Raw genomic sequence first — 25,728 nt, 5'->3', positions numbered from 1 at the left:
CCGGCTTCCAGCCACCAGCCCCACCGCCCCGCGCCGCCCGCCCCACAGCCCAGCTCTGCCCGCGCCCCTGCCCAGCCCCGGCCCGCGCCCAGGTGAGGGCCCCGCCCGCCGTGAGACTCCGCCCCGGCCCGCCCCCGCCCCGCCCGGGCCGGGCCAGCGTGGGTACCGGGCGGGTTCCTCGCGCGTCAGACCACATGATCCCATAAAACATTCATCGGCTCCCGACCCACGTCGCCGCCGCCCTCGCCCTCCGCGCCGCGGCCCCGCCAGTTCATCCGACTGGCGGAGCGGAGCGCGCCCAGCCTCGTCCCGCGGCCGGGCCGGGGCCGGGCCGGAGCGGCGGCGCCTGGATGCGGACCCGGCCGCGGGAAGACGGGCGCCGGCCCCGAAGCGACTTTCGATCCCCGACGCGCCCTGCCCGACCCCGACGATGAAGAAGGCGTCCAGCGGAGGTGAGTGCTGCGCCGTGCCCTAGCGGGCCGCTGGGTGGGGCGCTGGGGTGGGGGAGACTCTCGGAGCTGCAGGGCGGGTCCCGCCTGCCCAGGCAGGCGGCAGGGTCACAGGCAGCGGTGAGGGCCACCGCAGTGCCGCGCCGACTGGGGCCGTGGGTGGCCGGCCCCGGGAGGGCGGAGCCCGCGGCTGCAGGAAAAGTTGCCGCTTCCCGGGAAAGTTGGCGGCTGCGGCGGAGCGGGAGGCAGCGGATCCGGATGGCCCCAGACACCGGGCCTGGGCTGGGGTGGGGGCTGCCGACTGGAAGGGCGCGGTCTAGCCTGGAAGCACCCCGGCCGCGAAGGGGTTAATGAGCAGATTTGCACAAACGTGGGTACCGAGCAGGGGTGGAGGCATTGGCCTCCTCCGCGGTTGCCCCGCGGACTCAGCTCAGGACCTCTCCTGTCTCTGGGGTCAGGCTGCAGCGGGCTGAATGGGGGCGTTGGCAACAGCAGAGGGCGTGGGGTGCGGGGGTAGCCTGCACTGCCCCTTCAGGGGGCCCGCGATGAGAGGAGGCAGCCCAGCACCTCGCATCCGCAGCCTATGGGGCCCCTGCGGGGCTCTGCTGAGGGGCTCACCTGGCAGCCCTCATGGGGCTCCTCCCTCTACCTGGTATGAGGTCCGGAGAGTGGGGGCGGGGGCCCAACTGCTGCCCTGCCCTGGTTCCCCATGGGCTGCCCTGCTCATGTCCACAATGCCGCAGGCTGCACACACGTTTCCTTGCACGTGCACGAGTCTACAAGGGCTGTACACTTGCACACCCTGTATGCACATGCATGCCAGGCTGCCCCAGTGTGCCATGCATGCTGTGGGTGCACACCCGCATACTCACCCCCCCATGCCCCTGGCCATACACATGTACACAGCACGCTTGTGATCGCTGTGGTTGGCACATGCTGGGGCCCCTGAGCAGGACCCGCTCCCGTGCCTACACGCACATGTGTTGAGGGGGAGGCAATGGGCAGCTGGAGCTCACATACTGAGGAGGTGAGAAACCGGCTACAAGATCCTGGACCCATCTCTGTCCGCCAGCCCCTGTGTCTGGGGAGTCTCCCCTTCACAGCCCCTCAGGCCTCTGTGTGCGAGTGTGTGTGTGTGTGTGTGTAACTCAGCATGCATCTGAACATGTGTGCCTGCATGCATGACCGTGTGTGCCTGTGGACACAGCAGCATGTGTCTCATGGCCTCTGGGTGTAGGTGCCCCCACATGCCCAGGTGGGCTGCGGCCAGGGTCTGCCCAAATCTGTAACAGAGGCCCTGGGAATGTGTTGGGGGCCGGCTCAGCACACAGCCCAGGCTGCGGAGTGAATGGCCCCCAGGCACTCCTTTCCCTCCACCATGCTGGGGCAGTGGTGGCCAGTGGGCTCTGGGAACCCCCTGGACAGGGAAGGTCCATTTCAAACCTGGAGGTCAGCACAGGGACAAAGTGGCCGGACTCCTTGGTTGCTCAGCAGTGACTGCCGCTCAGCCCAGTGGGGCGCAGGTGTGTGCCCAGCCCTCGGCTGACCCAGGGCGACCTTAGGAGGCTTTGGCCCCAGTGCCTCGGTCTCTCTATGCTGAGGGCTCCGTGGTGCGTCACCTGCCCCAGGAGCTGTGTGGGGCTCTGAGATAAGGGTGTCAGGGACTCGCTCTGGTGGTGATAAGGAGGACCCCAGCCAGGGCTCAGGGAGGCAGAGGCACACCGCCTGCTCCCCGGCCACCATCAGTGTCCTTGTCTGTAGAATGGGGACAAGCCAGCCATTCTTAAAAGGTGTGTGAGGGTGGGTCCCCTGATAGGGCAGGCAGCGAGGCTGGCCACTGTCCTTTGTCTAAGTCTGTCCTTCCCGCTGTAAATCAGGCGCCCTCCCTCCTGCCCCCTCCAGTCAGAGTGGGGAAGAAGCAAGCGCCCACTCAAGGACCAGGACAGGTGGTGGTCCCCAGCTCCAGGGTGCGGGTTGGCGGGAGGCCAATGGCCTGGATTTGGGTCTTGGCAGTGCCACCCATCGGGGGGTATGACCTTGGTGGGACAGTTCATCACTCTGTGCTTCAGTCTCCTCACATGTGACATGGGTCAGTAATTAACTCGGGAGTTGTTGGGGGCACTTCAAGGCAGAGGCCCCCACTGAGTTCTGGCCCCAGGGCTTCTACCTTCAAAATGCCCAGAAGGACCGCTGTCCCACCCCCGTCAGCCATTCCCACAGAGGGAAGTCCTCCTTGCACTGCCAGCCAGACCCCTCCCTCCTACCCATTGGCAGATGGGAAATAAAGGCCCCTAGAGGTCACAGGGAAGCTGGAGGGGGCGGGGGCAGGGAGGGGAGCAGGGAGGGAGAGGGCACTATTGAGGTGGGCGGTAGCACCCCCGCATGTATTTCCCAAGCTGGGGCAGCAGCTCTGCTCTGCCCCTCACCAGCAGGGAGCCTGCAGAACCCAGGGCCTCGCTTCTCTCTGTGTGCAGCTTCGTGGTCAGCTGGGGCCCTGCAGTCGGGTCGGGCCTCTCCCTGTGGTCCTGGGTGATGTGATGGGAAGGGAGAGGGCCGGGGGTGGGGGCGCAGGCTGGCCTGGCGGATCTCAACAAGCAAGAGGGTGAGTGGGACGTGCTGAGCCCGTGGAAGGCCTGTGGTCTGAGGAGACTGAGCCCTCCCCGGCCCTCTGACTCCCCCCAACCCTCTCTTTGCTGCCTCCAGGCCCACAGACGTCAGGGGCCCGGCCTTGCTTTCTGCCCCAGCCTTGAATTCATGGCTCTGTAGCATAGACATTTCTGGCAGCTGGTACAGCGCCAGGAGGGTCCTGGCTGGTGGGGGCAGAAGGAGCCCACCCCCCAGGGATGAGGTTCCTGCCCTCCTGGGCCTGTGGCCAGGAAGACTCCTTGGAGCCTCAGTCTGTGAACCTGGAAAGGGGTTGGGAGAACGGAGCCCAAGGGGGGAGTTCCACGGTGAAGGAGTGAGTGTGTTGACTGAGTGCGTGGTGGTGAGGGAGTGAGTGTGTCAGCGAGTGTGGGAAAGCTGAGGGCCCTTGGCTGTGCCTGACCCATGTTGTCCATGCTGCCCGACCCCCGGGCAGGTGGGCCCTGGCTGAAGACCCCCACCCCCCACCCAAGGCAGGGCTGCCTGACCCTCTGTGGCCACCCAACACCTCAGCCTCAAGGTCTGCAGGAGCCTGCCTGGCCGGCCCACCCCAGCTGTACCCAGACGTGTCCTCTCAGGGCCCGGCCCCTGCGTCCTCTGCACCCCTCGGCGTCCCCTGCCCTGTGGCCTGGCTGCTTTTGCACCCTCAGCGGCCCAACCCCAGACATCCATCCATTCTCTCATTTACTTGTTCATCCATTCACTCATTTATTTGTTCTTGGACTGTGCGACCCTACTCTGAGCCAGGCAGTGAAAGGGGTGTGACCTTTGGCCCCCTGCGTTTATAGGACTAAACTCTGTAAAGGGCAGATGGCCCCAGAGCTGCAAGTGGAGCCTCGCCAGAGGACAGGCACACTGTCCACACCCCCTGCATCTTGCTGCACCGTCACTGGAGTGCGTGGGCCCACCAAGTCCCACCATACGGGTGTTCTGTGCGGCAGTTTCTTCTTTTGTCGCTGTATTTTAAACACTTTGCACATCGGGAACTATTCCTGTGCATCATGGGTTCAGTGGTGCGTGCAGAGCCCCTTCCCGAGGATGCGCCATTGTTCCTCCGGCTCTGCCCCGGCCTCTCCCGCCGCCCAGGGTTGTGGGGTTGGGCGTGGGGAGACCCGCTCTGCACATGGAGACCCCACAAGGTCCCCCGGAGGTGTGGTCACACACCCCTCTCCTGATCCTGACCCCTCCCAACCTTTCCAGGGTGGGCTCTGCATTTCTTGCTGGTAGTGAATGAATATGCGTCCCTATTGATCAGGATGTTCCAGCTCTGTCACCTCCAGCCACTCCTCTCCTGCCCCCTTCCCAAAGCCCCTGCCTCCCCCCTGCAGCTGTCCAACTGCCTGGTCTCCATGCAGCCGCAGCCTTGCTCCAGCGGGGGAGGAGGGGGGAGGAGCCATCAGGCACCTCCCACAGCCTTGCGCCGCCACCACCACATGCAGGACAGGGCAGCCAGCCCTGGGAGGTGTGGCCGAAAGGCAGGGCACTGGGCAGACCTGCCAGAGGGGCCACGGGGAGGTGCTACCTGGGCAGAGACCAGGTGGGCCTGGCAGGTGGAGCTGGGCGGATGGTGACTCGGGGAGCCTGGGTGGAGGGGCTGGGGTGTCAGGAGCTGACCCGGCTTGGTTCAAGCAGCCCACTTGGCACCCTGGGGTGCCTCTCCACTCTGCTGTCGGCACCAAGCTGCTCCTAACTGGCTGTCACACATGACTCTCCGTGGAATCGAAGTCCCACGGAAAGTTGGTGGGAAGTGAACGAGGGCGTCATAGTCAAGCAGATTTGGGACCAGCTGGGCTAAGTGGCGCTGATGGAGCTCCTTTTGCTACAGGGCATCGGGTTTGCGAGTGGGGTGGGAAGGGGCCCTTGCTGACCCCTCTGCAATACCCCCCAGGGCCTGGCCTGCCCTGGAGTTCGTTTTGGGAAAAGGTGACTGATGTCCTTCTGGGGGACTGCGAAGGGACCTTTGGGCCCCCGCAAGGGCACTGGGAATGGGTGGGCCACCTTGCCCACACCCTGTAGCCACACTACCTGGTGGGTGGAGAGACCATGCTTCTCCTGGCAGCGTGAGGCAATGTGCAAATTTAACCTTTGGGTTTATGACTCTATTTCTTTGCAGCAAATGTCACGGGAAATGTCAGGCTGAGGCTGAAGCCGGTAAGGGGCCCGTGGAGGAAGCGGGCGGAGTGCTGAGGGGTTCAGGCCAAGGCGGGGCTCTGGGACCCTCACCTCCTCCCAGGAGCCCTCTTGGATTGCCGTCGAGTGCCTGGGCCCACCACCGTGTCCTCGGTCTGTCCCAGCCAGACACTGTGACCTTGTTGAGATGTTGCCTTTATTTACCTGCTGCCAGGGCCCAGATGGGGCAGGCTCGGGGACCTGCCAGCAGTCTCCCCTCCAAGTCTGGGCAGCCGCTGGATCGGCCTGTGCCGTGCCAGCTTGCTGTGTGACCTTGGGTAGCACCCGCTCTTCCTGGTCACCGGAGGCCTCATTTGTTATGTTGCTGTTGACCGACTTGGTGCCTTCGTGGGTAGGAAAATGCGCCAAGTCAGAGGCATTCGGTGTACTGGGCTCTGGGGATGGTGGGGGCTGGCTGTGTACAGGGCCAGCGGGGGTAGGGGCTGGGCGTATGGCATCCTGTGGTGCCTCCAGGCACACAGTAGGCCCATCCAGCCCAAGCGGAGGCGGCACAAGGAGCCAGGGCTGTGTGGAGGCTCCCGCCCACGGTTCTCTTTGCACCAGCCTCACACTGCCATGGGAGGGGCGGCCCATTTCCTACCCTGTCCTTGGGCACGGTGGGGTCTGGGCAGCAGAAGGGTGGGCCACTTACCTCTCGGGTGTGGCCTGCAGCCCAGAACCACCTCCTATCCCCAAAGATGTGGCTGGAAGCAGAATTCCAGAGAAGGGCCAAACCTGGCCCACCACCAGGACACTCGGGGTGTCCCGTCAGAGCAACCTCAGGGGAGCTGTGGGGCCCGAGGTCACACAGTGAGCACTGCGCTCAGCTCTCCTACCCGCCTCCACAGAGCAGCCCAGCCAGGGCCCCGGGAGTGGCCCTGGTGCCCACCCACTGTTTCCAGAGCTCTGCCAACGCCCTTCCTCCATGCTCGCCTCTATCCGAGTCCCCCCATGCCCTGGTGAGGCCTCCCTGCTCTTCCAGCACCCACTCAGGCCCGGCCTCCTGAGGGGTGAGGCCCTGCAAGACCATGGCCAGTGAGCCTGGTGGGGACAGGCAGGCAGATCTCCTTGGGGACCAAGGCCAAGACCCTTAGGCCAAGGGAACAGCAGCAGGACTGTCACTGTCCCCTGGTGTAGTGAGCGGGGTGGCCTTCCCCACAGGACAGAGACTGAAGGAGGGGCTGAGAAGGGACGTGGGATGTGGTTCCTGAGTGTGGCCTGGCAGGTGACCCCCATCGTTATCGTCTCCCGGGAGGACCCTTTCCACCCTTGGTGGGATTAGCCAGGGTGCACACTCAGGGTGGGGTTGGGCGGAGCCCTAGGCAGGTCCCAGGAGGTCACTCCTTTCTCCCTCCATTCTCTCGGCAAATGCTTTCCAGCATTATGTTCAGGCCAGCCCCATGTTACACAGCAGAGTCTCCTAGATTCTTGAGACACCTTCCACCCTAGAGGCCCCCAGGACTCAGGAAGATACTCCAAAGCCCATGAGGTCCCCAGAAGAGAGAAATACTGTGTGGGTGCCAGCAGGGTGGTGAGGACCCTGAGGCCACTCCCCTCCCCCAAGGCCACACTGGCCCTCGGTCATAGGGGCTGGAGCTGCTGTCTGAGTGGAGGGGTCCTGGAGGGTGCAGAAGCTCGGAGACTCCAGGACAGCCCGCTGCGTGGGGCTGGGCCCGGGTTGGCCCTGTGCAGGGGGACGAGGGAGATGGGAGGCAGGTGAGGGGCTTGTGGAGGCCGAGAGGGTAGCAGAGAGAGGGGGTGGGCACCTTGGACCAGATGGCCGCCCTATGGAGGCTGCTGCTGCCGGCCCGGCCCAGCAGAGAGCCAGCAGGGGGCCTGCCCACCGTGCTGCGGGCTCCGGGCTGCGGGGCCCGTGGGCCCTGCACCACAGCCATGTCCAGGCTGTCTTTCATCTCCCTGCCTCGGCCCCAATTTATGTCAGGCAGAGGCTGACATGGGGACAAGTGTGACAAGTGTTTGGCTTCCTGTTTGAAAATTGGCAAAAGAAAAACTCTCCCCATAAAGATATTCTATCTGCACGCCTCCTGGCTGCCACTGAGAGCACCCATCACGCCGGGGACAGACGGCGGCCCTAATGGGCTCCATCCTTCACCGCTGCCTGAGCCTCCGCCTGGCCCCTGGGGCCGGCCTGAGGTGGGTGGCGGCCTGTGTGTACCTGCGGAGCCCTCCCAGCACTGTGGCTGCCTGCCCCGCCCCGCACCCCCCCACACTCCAGTCTGAGAGAGGCTCACATCCTCCTCAGTGAGCCGGGCCAGGGGAGGGAGCAGTGTGCCCCTCAGGCAGGCGTGGGAATTAGGGAGGGAGGGGCTGCAGACATAGTGTAGTGACAGCCCAGGTGGCCAGCAGTGGGCTCACTACACCCAAGTTGCCCCGAGGCCCAGGCAGGGTCAAGACCCACAACCCCCACTGGCCTGTCACTCATGCGACACCCCTCAGGCCTCACTGATGTCCTTCGCTGCCCTGTGGGGGGCCCATGAGCCCATGAGCCCAGCCAAGCTCCACCTGCTCGGCCTGTGGCCCGGCCCCTCTGAGGCCCCATCGGGGCTGAGCCCAGAGCTCCGGCCGGTCTGAGGATGGACGCCTCGGGCAGGGCTGCGGTGTGGGAGGAGAGCAGGTTGGGAAGGGTCCCGCCTCGGAGGGGTGGTGTGGTGGGGGTCTGGGAAGGAGAGCCCTCCCAAGGGGGTGTCTCTGGGAATAGGGAGGGCATTCCCAATGGGGCTCCCTGAGCAAAGGTGAGGCCCAGCGCTCCCTCCGGGGTCAAGGCCTGAGGTGAGGCAGGGTCACCAGCATGCCCATTCTAGCTGTGACTCACCTCTGTCAGGTGGGACCATGGTCCCTGCCGGGGGCGATGTGAGGCACTCCTCAGATGCTCCCCCAGGGTGGGCGGGCTGGGCATTTCCTGTGCACCTGCTGTGTGCCCGCCCACGTGAGCTGAGTGGTCTCTCTGCCCCATGTGCGGCGGGCCTCTGGTCTGCAGCTGAGGGGCCGGTTCCAAGAGGTTGGGAGACCTGCCTGATTCCTCAGCAAGGCAGAGCCCTGGGCAGGGGCCCCATGGCCTGGGGCTGTCGGAAGGGGGCCCTGCTGCCTGAGCAGAGCCCCACCCACCTTTCCAGGGCAGGGCTGCCTGTCCAGTGTTGTCCACGAGACCAAACAGAACAGACCGAAAGCACTTCTGATTTTACCAGTTTGTGTGCCTTGTCCTGAAGGAAACCTGGAAAAATGTACCAGAGTTTTAAGAAAGGAGTTGTGTCAAACAGCAGGCTGTCGTAACAAAAGGCCACAGACTGGACGGTTTCTTTTCTGCCCCGTTTTTTTTTGCACGTATGTGTCCCATTGACTGGGCAGCTTAAACAGCGGGAGGCGCCTTCTCGTGGTTCCGGAGGCTGGAGTCTGAGACGAGGGTGCTGCAGAGGCGGGTTCCGGTGAGGGCTCTCTCACTGACCGGGTCCTCACGTGGACAGAGCGAAAGCCAGGTCCCACTGTGGGGCCACACCTCAGGACGTCATTAAACCCAAGCACCTGACCGGCACCCCATGGGCTCTCCTGGGCCCGGACAGCACTGGACATCATCCAGCAATGCTGTCCACCACAGGCGTGAGAAGGCTGCCTGGTGCCCCAGAGGTGGGCGTTTCCTGCATTTGAGTGACAGACGTTTATGGAACACCCCCTGTGGGTTGGCCCCCTGCTGCGTTCCTGCCCCCTTGGGGCCCACAGCCTAGGCCCACAACAGCTCGTGCACCTGCGAAGTAGATCATCCAGGTGTGAAGTGGGCTCCCTGGCAGTGGACAGAAATAGGGGTGTTAGGAACCCTGGGGGGTTCACCAAAGTGCTCCCACCGCTGGTGAGGTTCTGAGACCCAAGCTCCCATTTCACAGATGACAAACCCAGGCCTGAGAGGCCAATGTCACTGGCGGTGTCTGAGCTTAACTGGGCAAAGCGGCTGGGCTGGGCGTGACCCAGCCTTGTGGGCCTGCTGCAGCCCTGGTGGGGGTGGGCAGCTGGGGAGGAGCAGAGGAGTGGGCCAGTGGGCGGGGCCTGGCTTCCTGCTTCCTGTGAGCCCTGCCCAGGAGGGAGGCAGCTGGCCATCTGCTGGGCTTTGCGTATTCCTTAAGGGGAAGAGGGACCCATGGGCCCTGGGCCGAGGGCACAGCTCTGAGCAGGCTGGGACTGCCGGGGGCCCTGGGTGGAGGACCAGGTCTCTTTGGCCTGGGACTGGCCTCATACTGGGGATTCTCCAGTGTCGGGCTAGAGGAGGAAGGAAGGGGGATGGGGACAGGGTGTTGTGAAACCACTGGGAAAATCTTGAGGAAAAAGGCAAATGCCTTTTCAGGCTTAATAAGTCAAGCCATGGTCAGCCTGGGCAGGGAGGTGGGAGGAGCCCGCTGGGTGGTCAGTGAGGGGAAAGGTCCAGTGGCTTTGGTGCTCAGGCTCCACGGGGGACTGAGTAGAACGGCCTGCAGATGGCCGAGCCGTGGCTGCCCACACCTGCGTGGTCCCCCACAAGGCCTGGGGCTTCAGTTGAGGGGCTTTGGGGGCCCTCCCTCCGGCCTGATCCTTGGCCCCAGGAGCACCTACGCCCTGGGTCTGGGGGGTAGGGGGTGGGCTGGGTGTTCCCTGGAGCTTCCCTCAGGTGTGTGCGAGGGGAGACCACGCTGGGTTACCTGCACTGACCGCTTCCCCATCCCCGGGGCAAATGCTGAGAAAATGAGGCCATCCTCCTGGCCCTGCCCCCAGGGCAGCCGACCCCCTCCTGCTGCCGGAGCGCCAAGCACAGCGGCCTCAGGAAGTAGCCGAAATACACTGACCTGTTTTCCAGGAGGCGGCGGCGCCTCCCTCTCCCACCCTGGATGGTGAGAAGCCGCCAACGGTTTCCATCCCAAATTGATTTCAAATAAGGAAGAGTAATCACACACAATCATATAGGAATAATTTATCACTTGTTAATAAAAGAGCAATTACTTATTCACGTCACCCTTGCCTGCGTGCCGTGGGTTCAGTTGCAGAGACGTGATTAGGGCTCTCACAGAAGCCAGAGGAAGCTCGTCTGTGCTCGGCCAAGGCCAGGCCGCACCCTCCCTGGGGCCACAAGTGCAGGAGGCCCCCCCGGGCTTATCCACCAGACCCCTTGCTCCTGAGGGACCTCAGTGCGGGGCTGGGGCTCGGACCCAGGGGGCGGGAGCAGGGCAGAGGTGAGGAGGGGTCAGCAGAAGTGTCTGCCTGGTGGCAGCAGAACTGTGGGTGGCCTGAGCACACAGATGGATTTTCAGGCCGGAAGCTGTCCCTTCAAGTGTCTGGATTTCAGAGGCTTCTGAAACCAAGAGCCTGGAACGTCCCTGGGGACGGGGGGTGTCCCGAGCCGCCCATGGCTGAGCAGGGGCCGAGGAGCCTGGTCCCTGCCCCAGACCCCAGGCCGAGCTCTGCTGGCCCTCCCGCAGCCCCACCCTCTCCGGCACCACGAAGGCACCTGCTTCTGACCCATGTTCCTCCCCGCCTTCCGGCACATACACTTTATTGTCTTCTTTTTATCTCTCTCTTTCTCTCTCTGAGATGCCAGTGCCAACATGCAGGCTTTTTAGGAAGATAACACGCTGGTCCACCGTATCTTGCTCAGAGTTAACACCTGCACGCAGCTCCGGAGGCCAGCCTGGAGAACCGGTCTGCAGTGCTGGGCTGCAGCCGCCGGCGCCTTGTTCCTCATGTTTCCACATGGTCGGCTTCACGTCTCCACGGCTCCAACCCTAGTCCCCCTTCTTCAGCGCCTCCCCCAGCGTCTCGCCACCATCAGTTCCATTCACAACCGGTGTTGCCCAGCCCGGGCCACATAAATAAATGCTCTCTGCCGCCTGGCCACAGAGGGGTACCTTAGTGACCTCACCCCTCTTGTGCGGCCTTTTGTTTTTCCTGGAGTTTACAGTTGACTTGGTCTTTTTTTTCTCTTGTCCCATTGGCCACCCTTATGCGCACACTCTTCTCCACGTCAGGCATTCTACCGGTTTTCTTCACCTGGGCCAGGGAGCGACGGCCCCCCCGACAGCTGCCCCGCACTTCCCTTCATCCCCCGGTGTTCTCGGACCCTGTGTTTTCCTCCTTTAGGGATTACGTTCTGTTTTATCTGAAACACATCCCCAACAAACTCCCTAAGGCAGACACAGTGAAGAATCATTCCCAGTCCTCGAATGTTAGCAAATCCATTCAAGTTGCATCGGCCTGGTCCGGAACTCCGTGCTGGAAATGGGCTCCGCTCATAGCTGTGAAGCCACGGCGACAAACAACCGGCTCTCGGTGCACCGTGGCAGCGTCTGCAGCCACGTGGCTTTTTCTCCGGTGCTTCTCATGACCCTCGAAGACTGGAAATCACGTGGCAACTTTCATTGGTTGTGCTAGGCTCCTGCCTGGTGGAGGGCCGGGTCTTCTGCTCTGGGAGATTTTCTGGTATTATTTCCTTGACAGTTTTTTTCTGCTCTATTTTCTCTGTTTTCCCTTTCTGAAACTCCCGGTAAGACAGATGCTGGACCTATCTATTTGTCTTCTGGAGATCATCATTTTCCCCCTCTTCCTGTTTTTGTTTTTCTTTTCCCGACTTCCTTGACCTTGCTTTCCAACACTTCTATTGATTTTTTTTTTAATTTTAGCAATTCTATTTTTAACTTCCAGGCACTCTTCTTGTTTTCCGATGGCTCCTTGGTCACAGCACCCTGTTCTTGTTTCAAATCCTCCTCCATCCCTGCAAGGACACTGATTAGACTTCCCTCACTTGCACCTGGTCCCCGCACTATCTCTACTTGCTCATCGCCATGTCCCCTCTCGAGTCCATGGGTGCCCTTCCCAGACGCCTGGTTTTCTGGTCGCACCTGGGAGGGAAGCACTAAAGGGGGACCGGATGCTCCGCTCAGGGTCAGGCTTGTGGACGCAGGATTGGGGCGACCAGGCGAGAGCCGCCGTAGGGAGACCTCTCCTCTGGGTGTCCCTTCGGGGCACAGTCCGACACCCTGCTCCTTGCCCCGCGCAGCACGAACACCTTCGCCATCGCCGTGGGTCCCAGGGATGCACACGTCTCCCATGCAGCTGGTGGGTGGGCGGGGAAGCGGACCAGCGAGCATGCGGTGCCGTCTGAGCGGCAACGTGACTCAGTGCTGAGTGCGGACAGGGCTGTCTCATGAGGCCAGGCGGCTGCCCGGGGCTGTGGGCCTGTCTGTGAGCCTGTGAGTCTGTGCTCTGCGGTGAGGCTGTGCTCGGTGGGGGTGGGGTGGGGGCGGTGGCCAGAGCAGGGAGAGGCTCTCTGCGTGCTTGTAGCGCAGCCTGGCCGAGGTGCCTCCTCCCACCCAGACACAGCCTCTCCTGGGCCAGTGAAGCAGGGCTGTCAGGCCCGGCTGCAGCAGCCTTGGACTGCGGGAAGCGGACCATCAGCGCGGTTCTGGGGTTCCATCTCCGGCCCTGTATGGGTCTCACTCCCCTGGGCTCCTCACCTGAGACAGGCTGACCAGACCAGATTAGCAAAGGCCCCACACTGGCCTCTGGGGAGGGAGAACTGGGCTGGGGCCTCAGGTGCGGGTGCTTAGTGGGATCCAGGCTGGAGGCACCATGGGGACCCAGGGAGGCAGATGCTGACCTGCCATCATCCTTGTGTCACTGGCGGGAAACAGACCCCGAGCAGGCCTGCAGCTTCCCCAGCCGCTCAAGGAAGGAGTACAGAATTCACATCCGAGTCCAAAGCTGCTGGACCCCTGGGCCCGCCTCAGCAGCCTGGGGACAGAAGGTGGGGGCTGAGGACAAGGCGCTGTGGGGGTCAGGGAGCCCAGAGCCCGCTGGCCCACTGCAGGGTGGGGCCAGTTGCCCCTTCCTGCTGCGTGGGTCCCTGGGACTCAGGGCCTGCTCCAGTCTCCTGGGACAGTGGGGTGGGTTGGGACCCTGTCCTTGGCCTCACAGGCGCCCTGTGGTCACCTAACGTGTCTCAGCCTTGTGGCCCTGCCTGAGGAGTGGGGTTGACAGCCACCCCTCCCTGAGCTGTGGGATGTGGTGAAACCTCCAGGAAGGGAGGGAAGTCTGCACCTGGGGCCATTCCCAGGGAGGCCTAGGGTCCCCTTTCTCCTCTCTTTCCTGCCCCGCCCTGAGGGCGGTGCTGGGTGGGGGAGGGGGGGCATGGGGTGGGCTGACCGGAGGCAGGCTCCTCTAAGAAGTCCCTAGGCAGCATCAAGGTGCTGACTTTAGATGGGGGCGTCCCCGAGCCCCTTCCCTGCTCAGCAGTGTCTGGTGGCCTCCCAGCACCGGCCCATGGCTCGCTCCCCTCTGGGGACCCCTGCCCTCGTGTGAGGTCGGCTACGTTCCAGGCAGGCCCCAGGTCACCCCAGGCGCCTGTAGCCTGTGATCCCAGGGCCTTGCACGTGGCTGATGTGATGATGACAAGGTCACTTGCCACTCAAGACCCTGGCCATGGGTCCACGGGTGACTCAGGGGCCTTATTCCACGGGGGTCCCACCCTCCCATGCCTCCCTTCTTCCCTGGGCTTTGTCACCCCATCTTTGTACCTTACATGGGAAGATCCCATAAACCTGGAAGTGCATCAGGACCGGCCACTTCCCCTCCTCCCAGCCCGAGTGTACAGGGCGATGCTAGTTAGCGAGCACCCTCAGGGCAGCTGGCTGCAGGGCCCCCCAGAGGAGGGCGCATTACCCTGGGTGTGGCTGGATCGGAGTTGAGAGGCCGTGGCCCCAGAGTCCCCCTGCCCACCCAGAACTTCCTCCCTGTAGACACACCTCCCTGAAGGCCCTCCTCCTCCTCCTCCTCCCAAGCAGGGACTGTGGGGGCCTGTGCCTCCTCCTTGTGCCCAGAGACACCTGCTCCTCACAGCCAGTTTCGTCCCGGGCTTTAAGTTGTCCTCTTCTGTGAGTGTCTGATTGCCAGTCTCCTGACAGCCTCCTTAGCAAAATAATTGTTTTTCTCTTGACCCGCATGCTGTTCCGGGTCCACCTTCTTTCCTCACTCCCTCCGGCCCCTTGTGAGGCTGTCAGGCGCTATCTCTCCCAGCTGTGTGGCCTCAGCAGCACCTTCGTCACGTGGGGGTTTGAGGGACCTCCGTGAGGCCGGGGGCAGGGTGGAGGCGGCAACATCCACAGGCAGCAGGTGCTCAGATGCTCCCGTCACAAGCCAGGTCGCACACTATTTTCCAAATGGCCGAATACTAAACGGTTTCAGCGCTGTGGGCCCCATGCTGTGTCAGGCCACTGCACTCCGCCACCCAGGCAGTGGCCGGAGGGGCTGGTTTGCCGGATGCCCATGGAACAGGGAGGCCCCAGGGCCCATAGGCTCTGACAAGGGTTTCGGTTTGGCCACCTGAACGTGGCACCCCGGCCCAGGCTGGTGGTGACTCTAATAGGAGACTCTCAGGCTGAGGAGGGTCACTCACTGCCTCTTGAAACCTCGTCCCCTGAAAAGCACTGGACCCCACGAGGCCTCTCCACAGTCTCTGCAGGTGCCCGTCCCGCGCTCCCGCCACCGCTCAGCTCCACATCTCCCGAGCCCCCTGCAGACACTCAACCCCTCGCAGAGGCCCAAGCCTCCCTGGTCTGGGGTTTGCAGGAGCTCGGCTGCTCTGGGACAGCTTGGGCAAGTCGAAGCCCGCCCGCTCCCTGCAGACCAGGGCTGGGGTCTATCCCACAGGGCAGATAGACACGGGCCTCCCAAGGTGTGCACTTGCCTTTTCAGGACAGGTGAATCTGGCTTGCACAGAGGCTGTCTGCCAGCCTGTCAGCGATGCTCGACAAGTGCTGAGAGCACGTGGGGATCTGCCCCCATGCGTCCTCTACCTGCCTCGGCTCCTGGGAGGGGCTCCCCCGTTTGTCCAGCCTCACCCCGGCAACCCCTCTGCTGTTTGATGACTCACCCCTGTGCCCTGACCACCCCCCCACACCCCACAGCTGAAGGCCTAGGAGTGTACTCTTACAACCTGCACCCCCAGTGTGCATTCCTACAGCGTGCACCCCAAGTATGCATTCCTACTGTGTGCACCCTGATTGTGCGCTCCTGCACTTTGCCCCGTCGGCAGCTGATGCTCAAAAGAACTATCAGCTTTGCATAAGTGGCAGGAGCAGGGGCCTGGGAAGAGGAGGGCTGGATGGGGAGGGAGGCAGGCCCAGCACTGCCAGGCGCTCAGTCCTGGACGGACGGGAGCAGGTGGTTGGTGGGAAGGAGTCAGGCCGGGCAGATGGGAGTGGGGGCAGGAGTGCCCCTTTCCTGAGCCCCTCCCCCAGGCTGGGGCACGTCAGCCATTGGCCGGTTCCTCATTAGTGTTCTCTGGGAACTCATGCCTATGGTGGCCTTTGGAATCAATCAGCCAAGGGACTGTGCTGAACGGACTGTGGAGACAGAAGTCTCCAGGTAATTAGGCAGCAGGTGTTTGTTGGTGGCCTGGTGGAAGGGTAGGGAGGCTGGCCATCCCCCTCGGGCTGCAAGGATCTTCAGCTGGACAGAGCCTGTAGGTGCTGGCATTCAGCCCCTGGTACGGGGTCCCTAGGGTGGGGGCCAAGGGAGGTGGGCATGTGGAGACATATGGGCCGGACAGGGCGAGGCTCCAGAGTTCCAGGCCAGGAGTCCAGCTTTTCTAAGGCTCCAGGCCAAGGGTCCTGGTCAGCAGCCCGCCAGCCTGGACCCTGACCCTGGCGGGGGCTCCAGGACTCCTCCCGGGGTGTACCCTGACACCCAGAGCTGGCTCAGTGTTCTGGGGCACCTCAAATTCCCCAGGTGGCACATGCCAGCCACACGGCAGGGTGAGCACCTGTGGTTACTCTCCTCCCTTATCACAGCCATCACAAGCCAAGGCCTGTGTCCTGGTCTCAGGCCTGCGGTCCCCAGTGTGTCACCTGACACAGTTTGCTGAGCAAGCAAGGGCGGAGTGAGAGCGAGGCACCGGGTATAGGGGCTGCCTCTGACCTCCAGCTCCCAGGGGGTTGGGGGGGCAGCCCCTCCCCTGCAGGCCTGTTTCCTTGACCTGAAAGGGGCCCGGGGCTGCCCTCCCAGGTGCTGTATAGGCTGGAAATTTTGAGGGAGAATGGAGCTTGGGTTTGGGGGTGGCAATGGGTAAGTGGGGGAGGGGGAAGCCCTGACCCTTTACTGCCCGGCCAGGCCTTTCATCGACCTGGCAGCATGACCGTGGGGACCCTACTAGCCCTGGGCTGTGAGCAAGCGGCTTTCCCCCTCTGAAACTCATTTCCTCAACTGCGCGATGGGTACATAAGCTGAGCCTCTAAGAGAGCTAGCAGGCAGGGGCCCGGCCTGGGCCTGGCCTGCTGGCCCGGGGTCCACCTGTGTGTATTCAGGAGGCTGGTCCTGCCTGCTCTGCCCGGATCTCGGCACCACATCGGCAGGCCCTGCCTGAGCGGGCCTCTGTTTCCTCCGCTTCGCACCGCTTGGCCTGGGTCCAGCACCCTCCCACCAGGGCGATGACTTGGTCCATTTTTGGACCTGGCCCACGCCTGCAGCCACTGCTATGAGAAGATTGTTAGGGCACTGGGGGCACAGCAGGGTGTTGGCCACACCCCTGCAAGGGCGGGCTGCCCCCACCTGGAGGGAGGGGGCCTGGGAAATGCAGTGAACATGCACACCACCCCAGGACAAACGGACGGTCACAGTGAGTGTGAAAAGCAAGTGGAGACCAAGAGGGGACAGACAGAAGGTGGGGGATGGGTGGTGAGCCCGTGGTAGGTGGAGGGCTGGCGGGGAGGGGGAGAGCGGGCACAGCGCTGCCTGACCCTCCCAGGCAGGTGGACACCGCTGGCTCCACCCCCGCCTGGAGCTATTTCTGGCCTCGGTGTGCTGAGCTCTGGCCTCTGGCTCTGCGTTGTAACTGTGGTCTATGCCGCGCCCCTGCGAGGGATGTTCTCGGTGTTCGAGAGGATTCCGAGTTGACTGCTGTCGTGGCTACGCTTTAGCTGCCCAGCCCCCTACAGCCCACTGACCCCAGTCTCCTGGGGCTGGTGGGGGCAGGCAGCAGCTCAGAGCCTTCCTAGAAATGTCCCCTCCCAGCCACCAATGGCGCAGGAGGGAGCCCTTTGGCCAGCACCTGTCCACGTCCTCCCAGCCTGGGTCCCTTCCTGTGGAGGTCACATGGTGGCTACTCCTCAAACTTGGGCAGGAGGCGATGTGGCTCTTCCCATCTCCCACCTTTCCTCCTGGACCCACTCCCATGGGGACAGGTCAGGGCCTCACCACTCGCTGTCTCGGTTTCCAAATCTGTAAAATGGGCTCATGGTACTGGGAAGAAAATTGATTCTTATGCAGCTCAGACTCACACCTTTTATACCAGTGGGTGGAACCTCACGGCAGCCCCTGGGGTGGGCGTTTCTGCCACCCGATTGCCCAGTGGGAGCACTGAAGCCCAAGGGCACTGAACTGGTGTTTGCCTTAGGGATGGTGGCAGAGGGCCTGGTGTGGGTGTGAATGTAGCTCAGGGGGCCTGGCGACCTGGTGTGGGGCCACGACAGTGATGGGGCCTTGGGGGCATGTTGCGCCCTGGTTTCCTGTGCACACTGTGGTTTCCACGTGTGTGCACCGTGGTTTCCATATGTGCGAGCCAAAGCCACAGCAGGGCTGTCTTTTCACCACACATGCCTGCAGTGGTCGCTGAGGACAGGGCACTGAGCGGTCACCCCAGAGAGGCTGGGCCCAGCTGGGAGATGCAGCTGGGGCAGGCGGGCAGTCAGGCTGTAGCCTGTGGGCAGGCGGGCTGGGGTGCAGCCTGCAGCCTCTGATGAGCAGAGGGTGCCTTAAGGGTGTAGACCTAAAAGCCAGAGAGGCCTGGCTCCGGGGGCTGCAGAGGCCAGGGAGATGGGGGACAGGGTGAAGGGAGAGGCAGAGGGGACAGGTGGGTGGGAGAACGGGACGGGGACAGTGGGGAGACAGGACTGGAAGGTGTTTCAGGGCTGGGAGGGGCTGCAGTCCACAGTGGGTGTTGCACAGATCAGGTGGGTGACTGGGCCCGCCCCAGGGGCGGGGTCGGGGGACGGCCTCCCATTGCCTGGCTTGGTCTCTGGTGTCCCCAGGGCCCCTGCGGTGAGTGTGAACCCACACTGCAAAGTTGGGTTTGAGTATCTCATATAAAGATGCCCCCTTCTGCTTGCTCAGCAGAGGGGTTGCCATGGAGACCAGCGGGCTGGCCCCAAGGGGGGCTGGACTAGAGCCAATTATTACGGCTGTGCGAGGCGAGAGCCCACCGCCTGCTCCTGCCCCGGCAGCAGGGCCCGTGCCCAAAGGCCGCGCCTCTGAAGTTGGTTTCCGAAAAGCAGTTGGCTCAGCGGGAATGGAGCCATGTCTTTGTGCCTGATGCCCGCTTCCCAGCAGGGCTGAGCCGCTCAGCCCCTCTGCCAGCCGCCCCCGCCCTCGGTGGTTCGGCCAAGCCCCAGAACCTTCCTTGGGGCATTCTTAGAGTGGGGGTGGCCCCAGGTGCACCATCTCCTGGGGACCCAGGCTGGGGCGGGCCAGCCATCAGAGCAGCCGGCCCCCATTCTGGTGAAGTCAGCTGAACCTGACACCAGCCTAGCTCATAGACTGTAGTGCAGGCCTGGGCGCCACGGAGCATTGCACAACAGCAGTGTCTTTGGGCCGGCGAGGCAGCAGCATGGACACAGTGTTGGCTGGTGACACAGCCGGTCAGGGGTGTGGCCTGGGCTGTGGCATGGTGCAGTTGGTGGCATGGCAGAGTCATGACGGAACCCACCCTTGGTTCTGCTGATGTGGGATCAGAGCCTGGCCCGGTGAGTACCTGAGGCCCTGCCCCACCCCATCCTGGGTCTCAAGGACAGGAAGTGCTGTTTTCCTAGCACAGTGACATCCTGTGACAGCAGGTGAGATGCTGGTGGGAGCTGGCTGGCATAATGAGGCCTGACTTCCCGAGGAGGCCCCACGAGGAGGGAGCCGGGGAGGACGTCAGCAGTATAAATAGAACAACTGCCGGAGCGGTGCCCCTTGCCGCCTCCCACGCGAGGCCAGCCAGGAGGGGTGCCCAGAGCTTGGGGGATCCTGGGCCGCGCCTGTCTCTCTGGATCCCCACCCTGGGGCTGCCACGTCCCCAGCAGGTGACAGAGGATGGAGGAGGTCCCCATACTGGGGAGGGGGCAGCGGGACCTGGGGATCGGAGTCTGGGTGTGCACACCCCTTGAGATTGCTGCACATGCCAGCTTGCTGGGGCCCTGAGCTTAGGGAGAGCTTCTGGACCAGCCCAGGTGGAGAGGGCCCCGCAGGGGCGGGGAACCCCAAGGTCACAATTCTGGGTGGAGGAAGTTAGCTCATAGTCCTCTTCTCCCTCCCATCCCCATCCCCAGTGCTTAGCCAGCTCCTGTCTGCAGAATCCTGCTCTTAGCTAGCTGCCAGGGAAGGTGTTTGCTATCAGTGCAGGTGTTAGCTGATAACTCAAATGTTAGCTGATAAGCCATAACCCTCCCAGGGGGATTCGCATTTTAATAGACTCACTCCTAAAGGCAGAAAAAACCTTCCGCTTTCAAAGACCGAGGCTCTAATGGTGGGCTGATAGGCACTGAGCTCAGCATTGTGTGGCCCTCCTGCTGAGACCAGGGCTGGATGCACCGCCTCGGAGGGGTCTGCCGCCTGGTATAGGCCACTGGTGAGGCCCTGTGTGTCTGGCCCCTCAGTGGAGGAGGAAGAATGCGGGTGTAGCCCCTTGGGGCTGGGGTGGAACCCCCAAGAATGGGTCTGATGGGAGGGTTGGAGGCAGCTGGGATTGTGCGAAGGTGGTCGGCCTGGTAAGAAGTTAGCTCCTTGCCTGGGGAAGCGATCAGGCAGCAAATGAGGCTGTGGGGAGGAGGCTGCAGTAGGTGCTTCGGGCCAAGGCAGGAAGCGCTCCAAGAGGCTGTGGTGTGTGCGGAGGAGGGAACGGCCTGCCCCAGGGGTAGGGGACTCACCCTTCTGAGCCTCGGACCCACCTGCCCTCCAACATCCAGCCTCCTGATCCATGACAGCGCGTTGCTCCGGGCCAGCTGGTGGGACCCCAGGCCCCAGCAGGAAGGCCACTGGAGGTGGTGGCTCCTGGCTCCACCAAAGTACCTGGAATTTCCTTGTTAAAGCCCAGCTCCCATGGTGCTGAGGCCTCCTCAGAATCAGGGCCACCCTGGGGCCTCAGCATGTCCCGGAGCCAGGGCAGTGCACAGGGTCTGAGTGACAGCTCCCCTACCCCCTTGGAGCCAGAGGGGGCCCAGCAGCTGACCGCCTGGCAGGCCTGGGCATGAGCCTCCACTTGGGGCCCCTCTGGAGGAGCTCTGCCAGGTTGACCCTTGAGTGTCTGCCAAGAGCCTCTCCCCCAGCCTGGCCTGCGGGCTGGTGGAGCTGGGGATAGGCCAGGGACAGTGCCGGGCCAACAGGAACCGAGCTCGTGTGGGTCCCAAGAAGGTGTCCACAGGTGCGAGTGTTCACCCCGGGAGGCCCCTGCGGGTCCTGGCTAACCTGAGTGGCGGGGCTGTGAGCACCGGCTGGTGTGTTGGAGCTCTGGGCAGGACGGCGTGGGCCTCTGCAAGCAGGGTTTCCTGGCGTGGAGCAGCCCGGCCTCTGGCCAGGGCCCAGGGTGGGCGGTCCTGGTGGCTCAGAGCCCTGGACCTCAGCGCAGTCAGCAGGGGCTCCGCCGAGCCAGGCAGAGTCCCGGAGGGTAGTCGTCGATGCACCTCTGGCCAGAGCTGTTGTCTGGAGGGCTGTCACTGGATGGCCCAAGTTCCGGAGCTCATTTCTGGCCAAGGTTGGAATACCAGCCCCCAGCACCAAGGCCCCATCCGCTTCCAAGGGAGCGTGTGATTCCCCAGCAGGTTTTGGGGCAGCAGCTTCCACATGGCAAGGAGAGCAGGGAATCACAGCACCTGAGTTTCCAGACGGGACAGCCTATCCTGGGGCGGGCTGGTTCCCACATGACCCCCAGCCTCACGGGCCCCCTGCCAGCTAACTGCCCTCTCCTCTACCCACAGGGAGCCGGCTACTGGCCTGGGTGCTGTGGCTGCAGGTGTGGCGGGTGGCAGCTCTGTGCCCGGGAGCCTGTGTGTGCTACGACCAGCCCAAGGTGACCACGAGCTGCCCGCAGCAGGGCCTCCTGGCTGTGCCCGCCAACATCCCAGCGGCCAGCCAGCGCATCTTCCTGCACGGCAACCGCATCACACACGTGCCAGCAGCTGGCTTCCGCGCCTGCCGCAACCTCACCATCCTGTGGCTGCACTCGAATGCGCTGGCCCACATCGACGCCGCCGCCTTTGTGGGCCTGACCCTGCTGGAGCAGCTAGACCTCAGCGACAACGCGCAGCTGCGGGCTGTGGACCCTGCCACCTTCCAAGGCCTGGGCCGCCTGCACACCCTGCACCTGGACCGCTGCGGCCTGCAGGAGCTGGGCCCCGGCCTGTTCCGCGGCCTGGCCGCCCTGCAGTACCTCTACCTGCAGGACAACGGGCTGCAGGCGCTGCCGGATGACGCCTTCCGAGACCTGGGCAACCTCACACACCTCTTCCTGCACGGCAACCGCATTCCCAGCGTGCCCGAGCGCGCCCTCCGAGGCCTGCACAGCCTCGACCGCCTGCTGCTGCACCAGAACCGTGTGGCCCGCGTGCACCCGCACGCCTTCCGAGACCTTGGCCGCCTCATGACGCTCTACCTGTTCGCCAACAACCTCACGGCACTGCCCGCGGAGGCCCTGGCTCCTCTGCGTTCCCTGCAGTACCTGCGGCTCAACGACAACCCCTGGGTGTGCGACTGCCGGGCCCGCCCGCTCTGGGCCTGGCTGCAGCAGTTCCGCGGCTCCTCGTCCGAGCTGCCCTGCAGCCTGCCCCGGCGCCTGGCTGGTCGAGACCTCAAGCGCCTGGCGGCCACCGACCTGGAAGGCTGCGCCGCGGCTGCTGGGCCTTCCCGTCCCTTCTGGACTGGCGGGCCTGCCGACGAGCAGCTACTGGGGCTTCCGAAGTGCTGCCAGCCAGAGGCTGCAGACAAAGCCTCGGTGCTGGAGGCCGGCGGTCCAGCCTCAGCCGGCAATGCGCTGAAAGGACGAGCACCGCCCGGTGACAGCCCTCCAGGCAACGGCTCTGGCCCGAGGCACATCAATGACTCCCCCTTCGGGGCCCTGCCTGGTTCAGCTGAGCCCCCACTAACCGCCCTTCGTCCCCAGGGCTCTGAGCCACCAGGACCCCCGACCGTGGGGCCTCGCCGGAGGCCAGGCTGTTCCCGGAAGAACCGTACTCGCGGCCAGTGCCGGCTGGGCCAGGCGGGTGGTGCGGGCGGTGCGGGCGGTGCGGGCAGTGCGGGCGGTGGTGCTGGAGACGCAGAGGGCTCAGGTGCCCTTCCTGGCCTCGCCTGCGGCCTCGCGCCCCTTGGTCTTGCACTGGTGCTGTGGACCGTGCTGGGGCCCTGCTAACCAGCCCCCGATGGCCAGCAAAGCCTTTCTCAGTGGCCGGGTGTGTGTACATACGGGGTCCCCTCCACTCTGCGACCGGCACCCGGGTGCAGGTGCCGTCCCTGAAGGACGCCTTCCACCCCCCACCCCATCTCCACTCCATCATGTTTACAGGGAGCAGTGGCCGTGTTTGTTCCAGAACACCGCCTCCCGCCCGGACTGCGGGGTATAGAAATATGCATTTTATTTTACTGGTGTAAAAATACTGGGCAATGTGGAATAAAGAGCTCTTTTCTAAGCTGTGGCCTCTCCAGCTGTGGGTGCTATGGGCAGTGAGAGGGGAGGTGGGCCCTGGAGGTGTGGCCCTGCCCCACTCACAGCCCCACAGGGGACCTGAGACCAAAAGGAGGGCCTATCCCTGCAAGTGGCACCATCAGGGCTGTGGGTAGCTCGAGCTGTCTCAGCCCAGCAGCGCCTCTGCCCACCCCACAGCCACACACTGGGCTGATACCAGCATCCAGGGAGGGGAGTATGTCCGGCACAGACCACACACCAGCTAGGGGAGTTAGACGTGGCTTTCTTGGTGGGGACAGTTGCTCTGGTGCCACGTGAGGTCCCTGGAGGTCCCAGTCCGCCACCCCAGCCAGCCTTGCCCCAGTGGCCCCCCAGCTCCCATGTGGCTTGGAGTATTCCCAGAAGGGTCTTGTGCAGATGGGCCGAAGGACTGAGGTGTGAGGCCAGCTCCCTCACTTCAGGGGCCCGGCAGGGGCTGTGTGCACCCCCACACCCCTGCTCGTGGTCACACACCATACTTGTCGTCACACCTGCTCAGGCGTGTGCCCGGGGCACCTGCACTTATACCAAGGCACACCCCAGACACAGGCCCACGTGGGTCTGCATGACCCTGTCCACACGTGTGCATGCATAACACACAGGCAGGGCAGGGCCTGCACGTGGACACACACACACGCAGCAGAGGCAGAAACATGCACACGCACACTTCCCCCAGGCCTGGGTGGGGAGGACTCAGACAGCAAAGGGAAGGAGGACATGTGGAGGAGGCTTCCCTACCCTCCTCGGGCAGGGGCCCTGGGGAGAGGGAGAGGGAGGAAAACTCGGACTGGGGAGGGAGGAAGGGGGGCGTTGCTGGTGGAGCCAGATGGCTGTGAGGGCCGCTGGGGCTGCAGAAGCCCACAGGAGGGAGGGAGGACGGGGGAGGACGTGCTCAGAGCCCAAGCCCCTTCTCCTCTGTCCCTCGGTGGGGCGCAGACCCTCCCTCTGCTGCCTGGGGCAGTGTCAGGGCACTGTGGGGGAGGCGCCCCTGCCTTTCCTGTCTGGCCTTCACCCCTCCTCATCTGGGTCATCCCACACACCCCATCTCTTCTTCCAGACCCTGGGCCCGGGACCCCTGGAGCTTCCCACCTCTGTGTGGTGCCAGCAGTCTGCCCCTCTGCAGTGGGTACGAGCGCATCCTGCCTCCAAGACCCAGTGCCTTGCCCCTGAGCTCAGAAGGGGCAGCTCAGGTGAGCCCTACACAGGCTCTCGCCCCAACCCCTCTGAGCCCCGGAAACCCGAGTGTCCCCCTTGAAAGCCTCCCAAGAGGCAGCTCTGTGGACTCTGGTGTCAAGGTGTTGGGCCACCATGGGCCTGGGCATTGGTGGGCAGAGCAAGAGCACGGGCAGGAGTTTCTTTGTCCATTTTTCTCTGAGCAGCCGCACTGCTGGGTGTGAGGAGGGGCAGGGCCCCAGGCTGAGACTGTGGGGCTCTAGCTTGGCATGGCAGCCCCTGGTCTCCCACTGTCTTCCTGGCAGCCGGGAAACTGCAAACGCCCATTTGCAAAAGGCTCTGAGGCCCACCTGAGCTCCTCAGCTTTCGTGCTTCCCAAGGTGGAAGTTCACTACCTCCGTTGAGCCCGCTCCTCACCGATACCTGTATGCACTCAGGACAATTTTCAGTCTGACGATGCCTGTCACCAGCAGGTAGAATCCCTGGAGGCTGCAGGGCCCACACTGAGCTACGACATGGCCCTTGGGTGCATCCTCCCCTCCCCCAGGAGGGAGAAACTGAGGCCGTGGTGGAGAATGGGAACCGACCAGTTATGCCGAAGGTGAAGCAGGTGAGCCCAGGTGGGCCTGGGGCATGTGCGCAGGGTCCCTAAGGCTTTGGGGACTGTGTCCCGAGTGGGCAAGGGTGGGATCTGATTTCCTGAGAAGTTCCCTCTGGCTGCTTTGCCTGCAGTGGGGGCAGAGGGTGCACAGTCCGGCCAGAGTGGGGTGGGGGGTCAGGAGGGATGTGGCCAGGTTTGAGTTATACCCAGTGGTAGGCAGGCTTCCTGGTGTCTGCATCCGGCACGGGGCGCCCCCATCCCTGGGGTGGGGACGCCGGGAGAAGCAGCCTCCCGAGTTGTCGAGGCCCAGGAGACATCTGGGCGGGGGTGTTGTGTGGGCTCTGCGGGCTGAGCTCAGGAGAGGGGGCCCAGGCTGGAGGACAATTTGGGAGTCATGAGCATTTGGGTGATATTTACAGCCTAGGAAGAGATGAGATCACCCGCCAGCCCGTGCTGGCGAGCGGCCGGGAGGGGTGGGCGTGCTGGGCCCGAGGCAGCGGGCTCAGCTCCTACCTGTTCCCGCCCCGACCCCTACCCCTCGCTGGCCCCACTGGTTCCTCGACATCCTGCCTGATGGACCTGGGCCGGAGGCTGGGCTGGAGAATGGGCAGGCAGCCTGACGTTCAACCTCTGCCTCCCAGACCCCGAGACCCACGCTACCCGCGCGGGAAGCTAATTAAAGCCAGGAGAATCGGTGTTGAGCACGTCAGCCTCCCCCGACACCAGCTACTGGTTTACCGCGGATGCTCCTGGCCCCCGGCCAAGGATGCCAGGCCAGCCACAGGACAGCTTGTGGACAGAACCCTTCACAGCTTGCAGGCCCGTCCTCGTGTCCCAGGCCCGGGCCCGGTGGCAGCTGCTGAACACAGCCGGTAGAGGGTGACGTCTCAAGCTGGGGCCCAGACTGGGTGAATGGGGTAAATGAGTGGCCGTGCCAGGGCGCTGGGCCCGGGGCTGGGCTGCTCCCGGGGCCACTT

The 25,728-nt window shown here is 63.7% G+C and overlaps 1 protein-coding gene across 1 annotated transcript; it reads left to right on the top strand.

Annotated features, from left to right (window-relative positions):
* The first annotated feature begins 87 nt into the window (after positions 1–87).
* On the top strand, positions 88–22,944 carry RTN4R (reticulon 4 receptor). Its single transcript, XM_036013985.1, has 2 exons — positions 88–452; positions 21,239–22,944. Exons 1-2 carry the CDS (start codon positions 431–433, stop codon positions 22,663–22,665), a joined length of 1,449 nt encoding a protein of 482 aa, XP_035869878.1. The 5' UTR covers positions 88–430; the 3' UTR covers positions 22,666–22,944.
* Positions 22,945–25,728: the final 2,784 nt, after the last annotated feature.

The sequence above is a fragment of the Phyllostomus discolor genome, chromosome 13 (assembly GCF_004126475.2).
Source record: "Phyllostomus discolor isolate MPI-MPIP mPhyDis1 chromosome 13, mPhyDis1.pri.v3, whole genome shotgun sequence".
Taxonomy (NCBI): domain Eukaryota; kingdom Metazoa; phylum Chordata; class Mammalia; order Chiroptera; family Phyllostomidae; genus Phyllostomus; species Phyllostomus discolor.
This window is presented reverse-complemented; position numbering and strand designations above follow the sequence as displayed.

Excerpts from the sequence above, each read along its gene's own strand:
- RTN4R (XM_036013985.1), top strand. The coding sequence starts at position 431 with ATGAAGAAGGCGTCCAGCGGAG. Across the intron at positions 453-21,238 it reads GAAGAAGGCGTCCAGCGGAG|GGAGCCGGCTACTGGCCTGG; the intron begins GTGAGTGCTGCG and ends CTCTACCCACAG.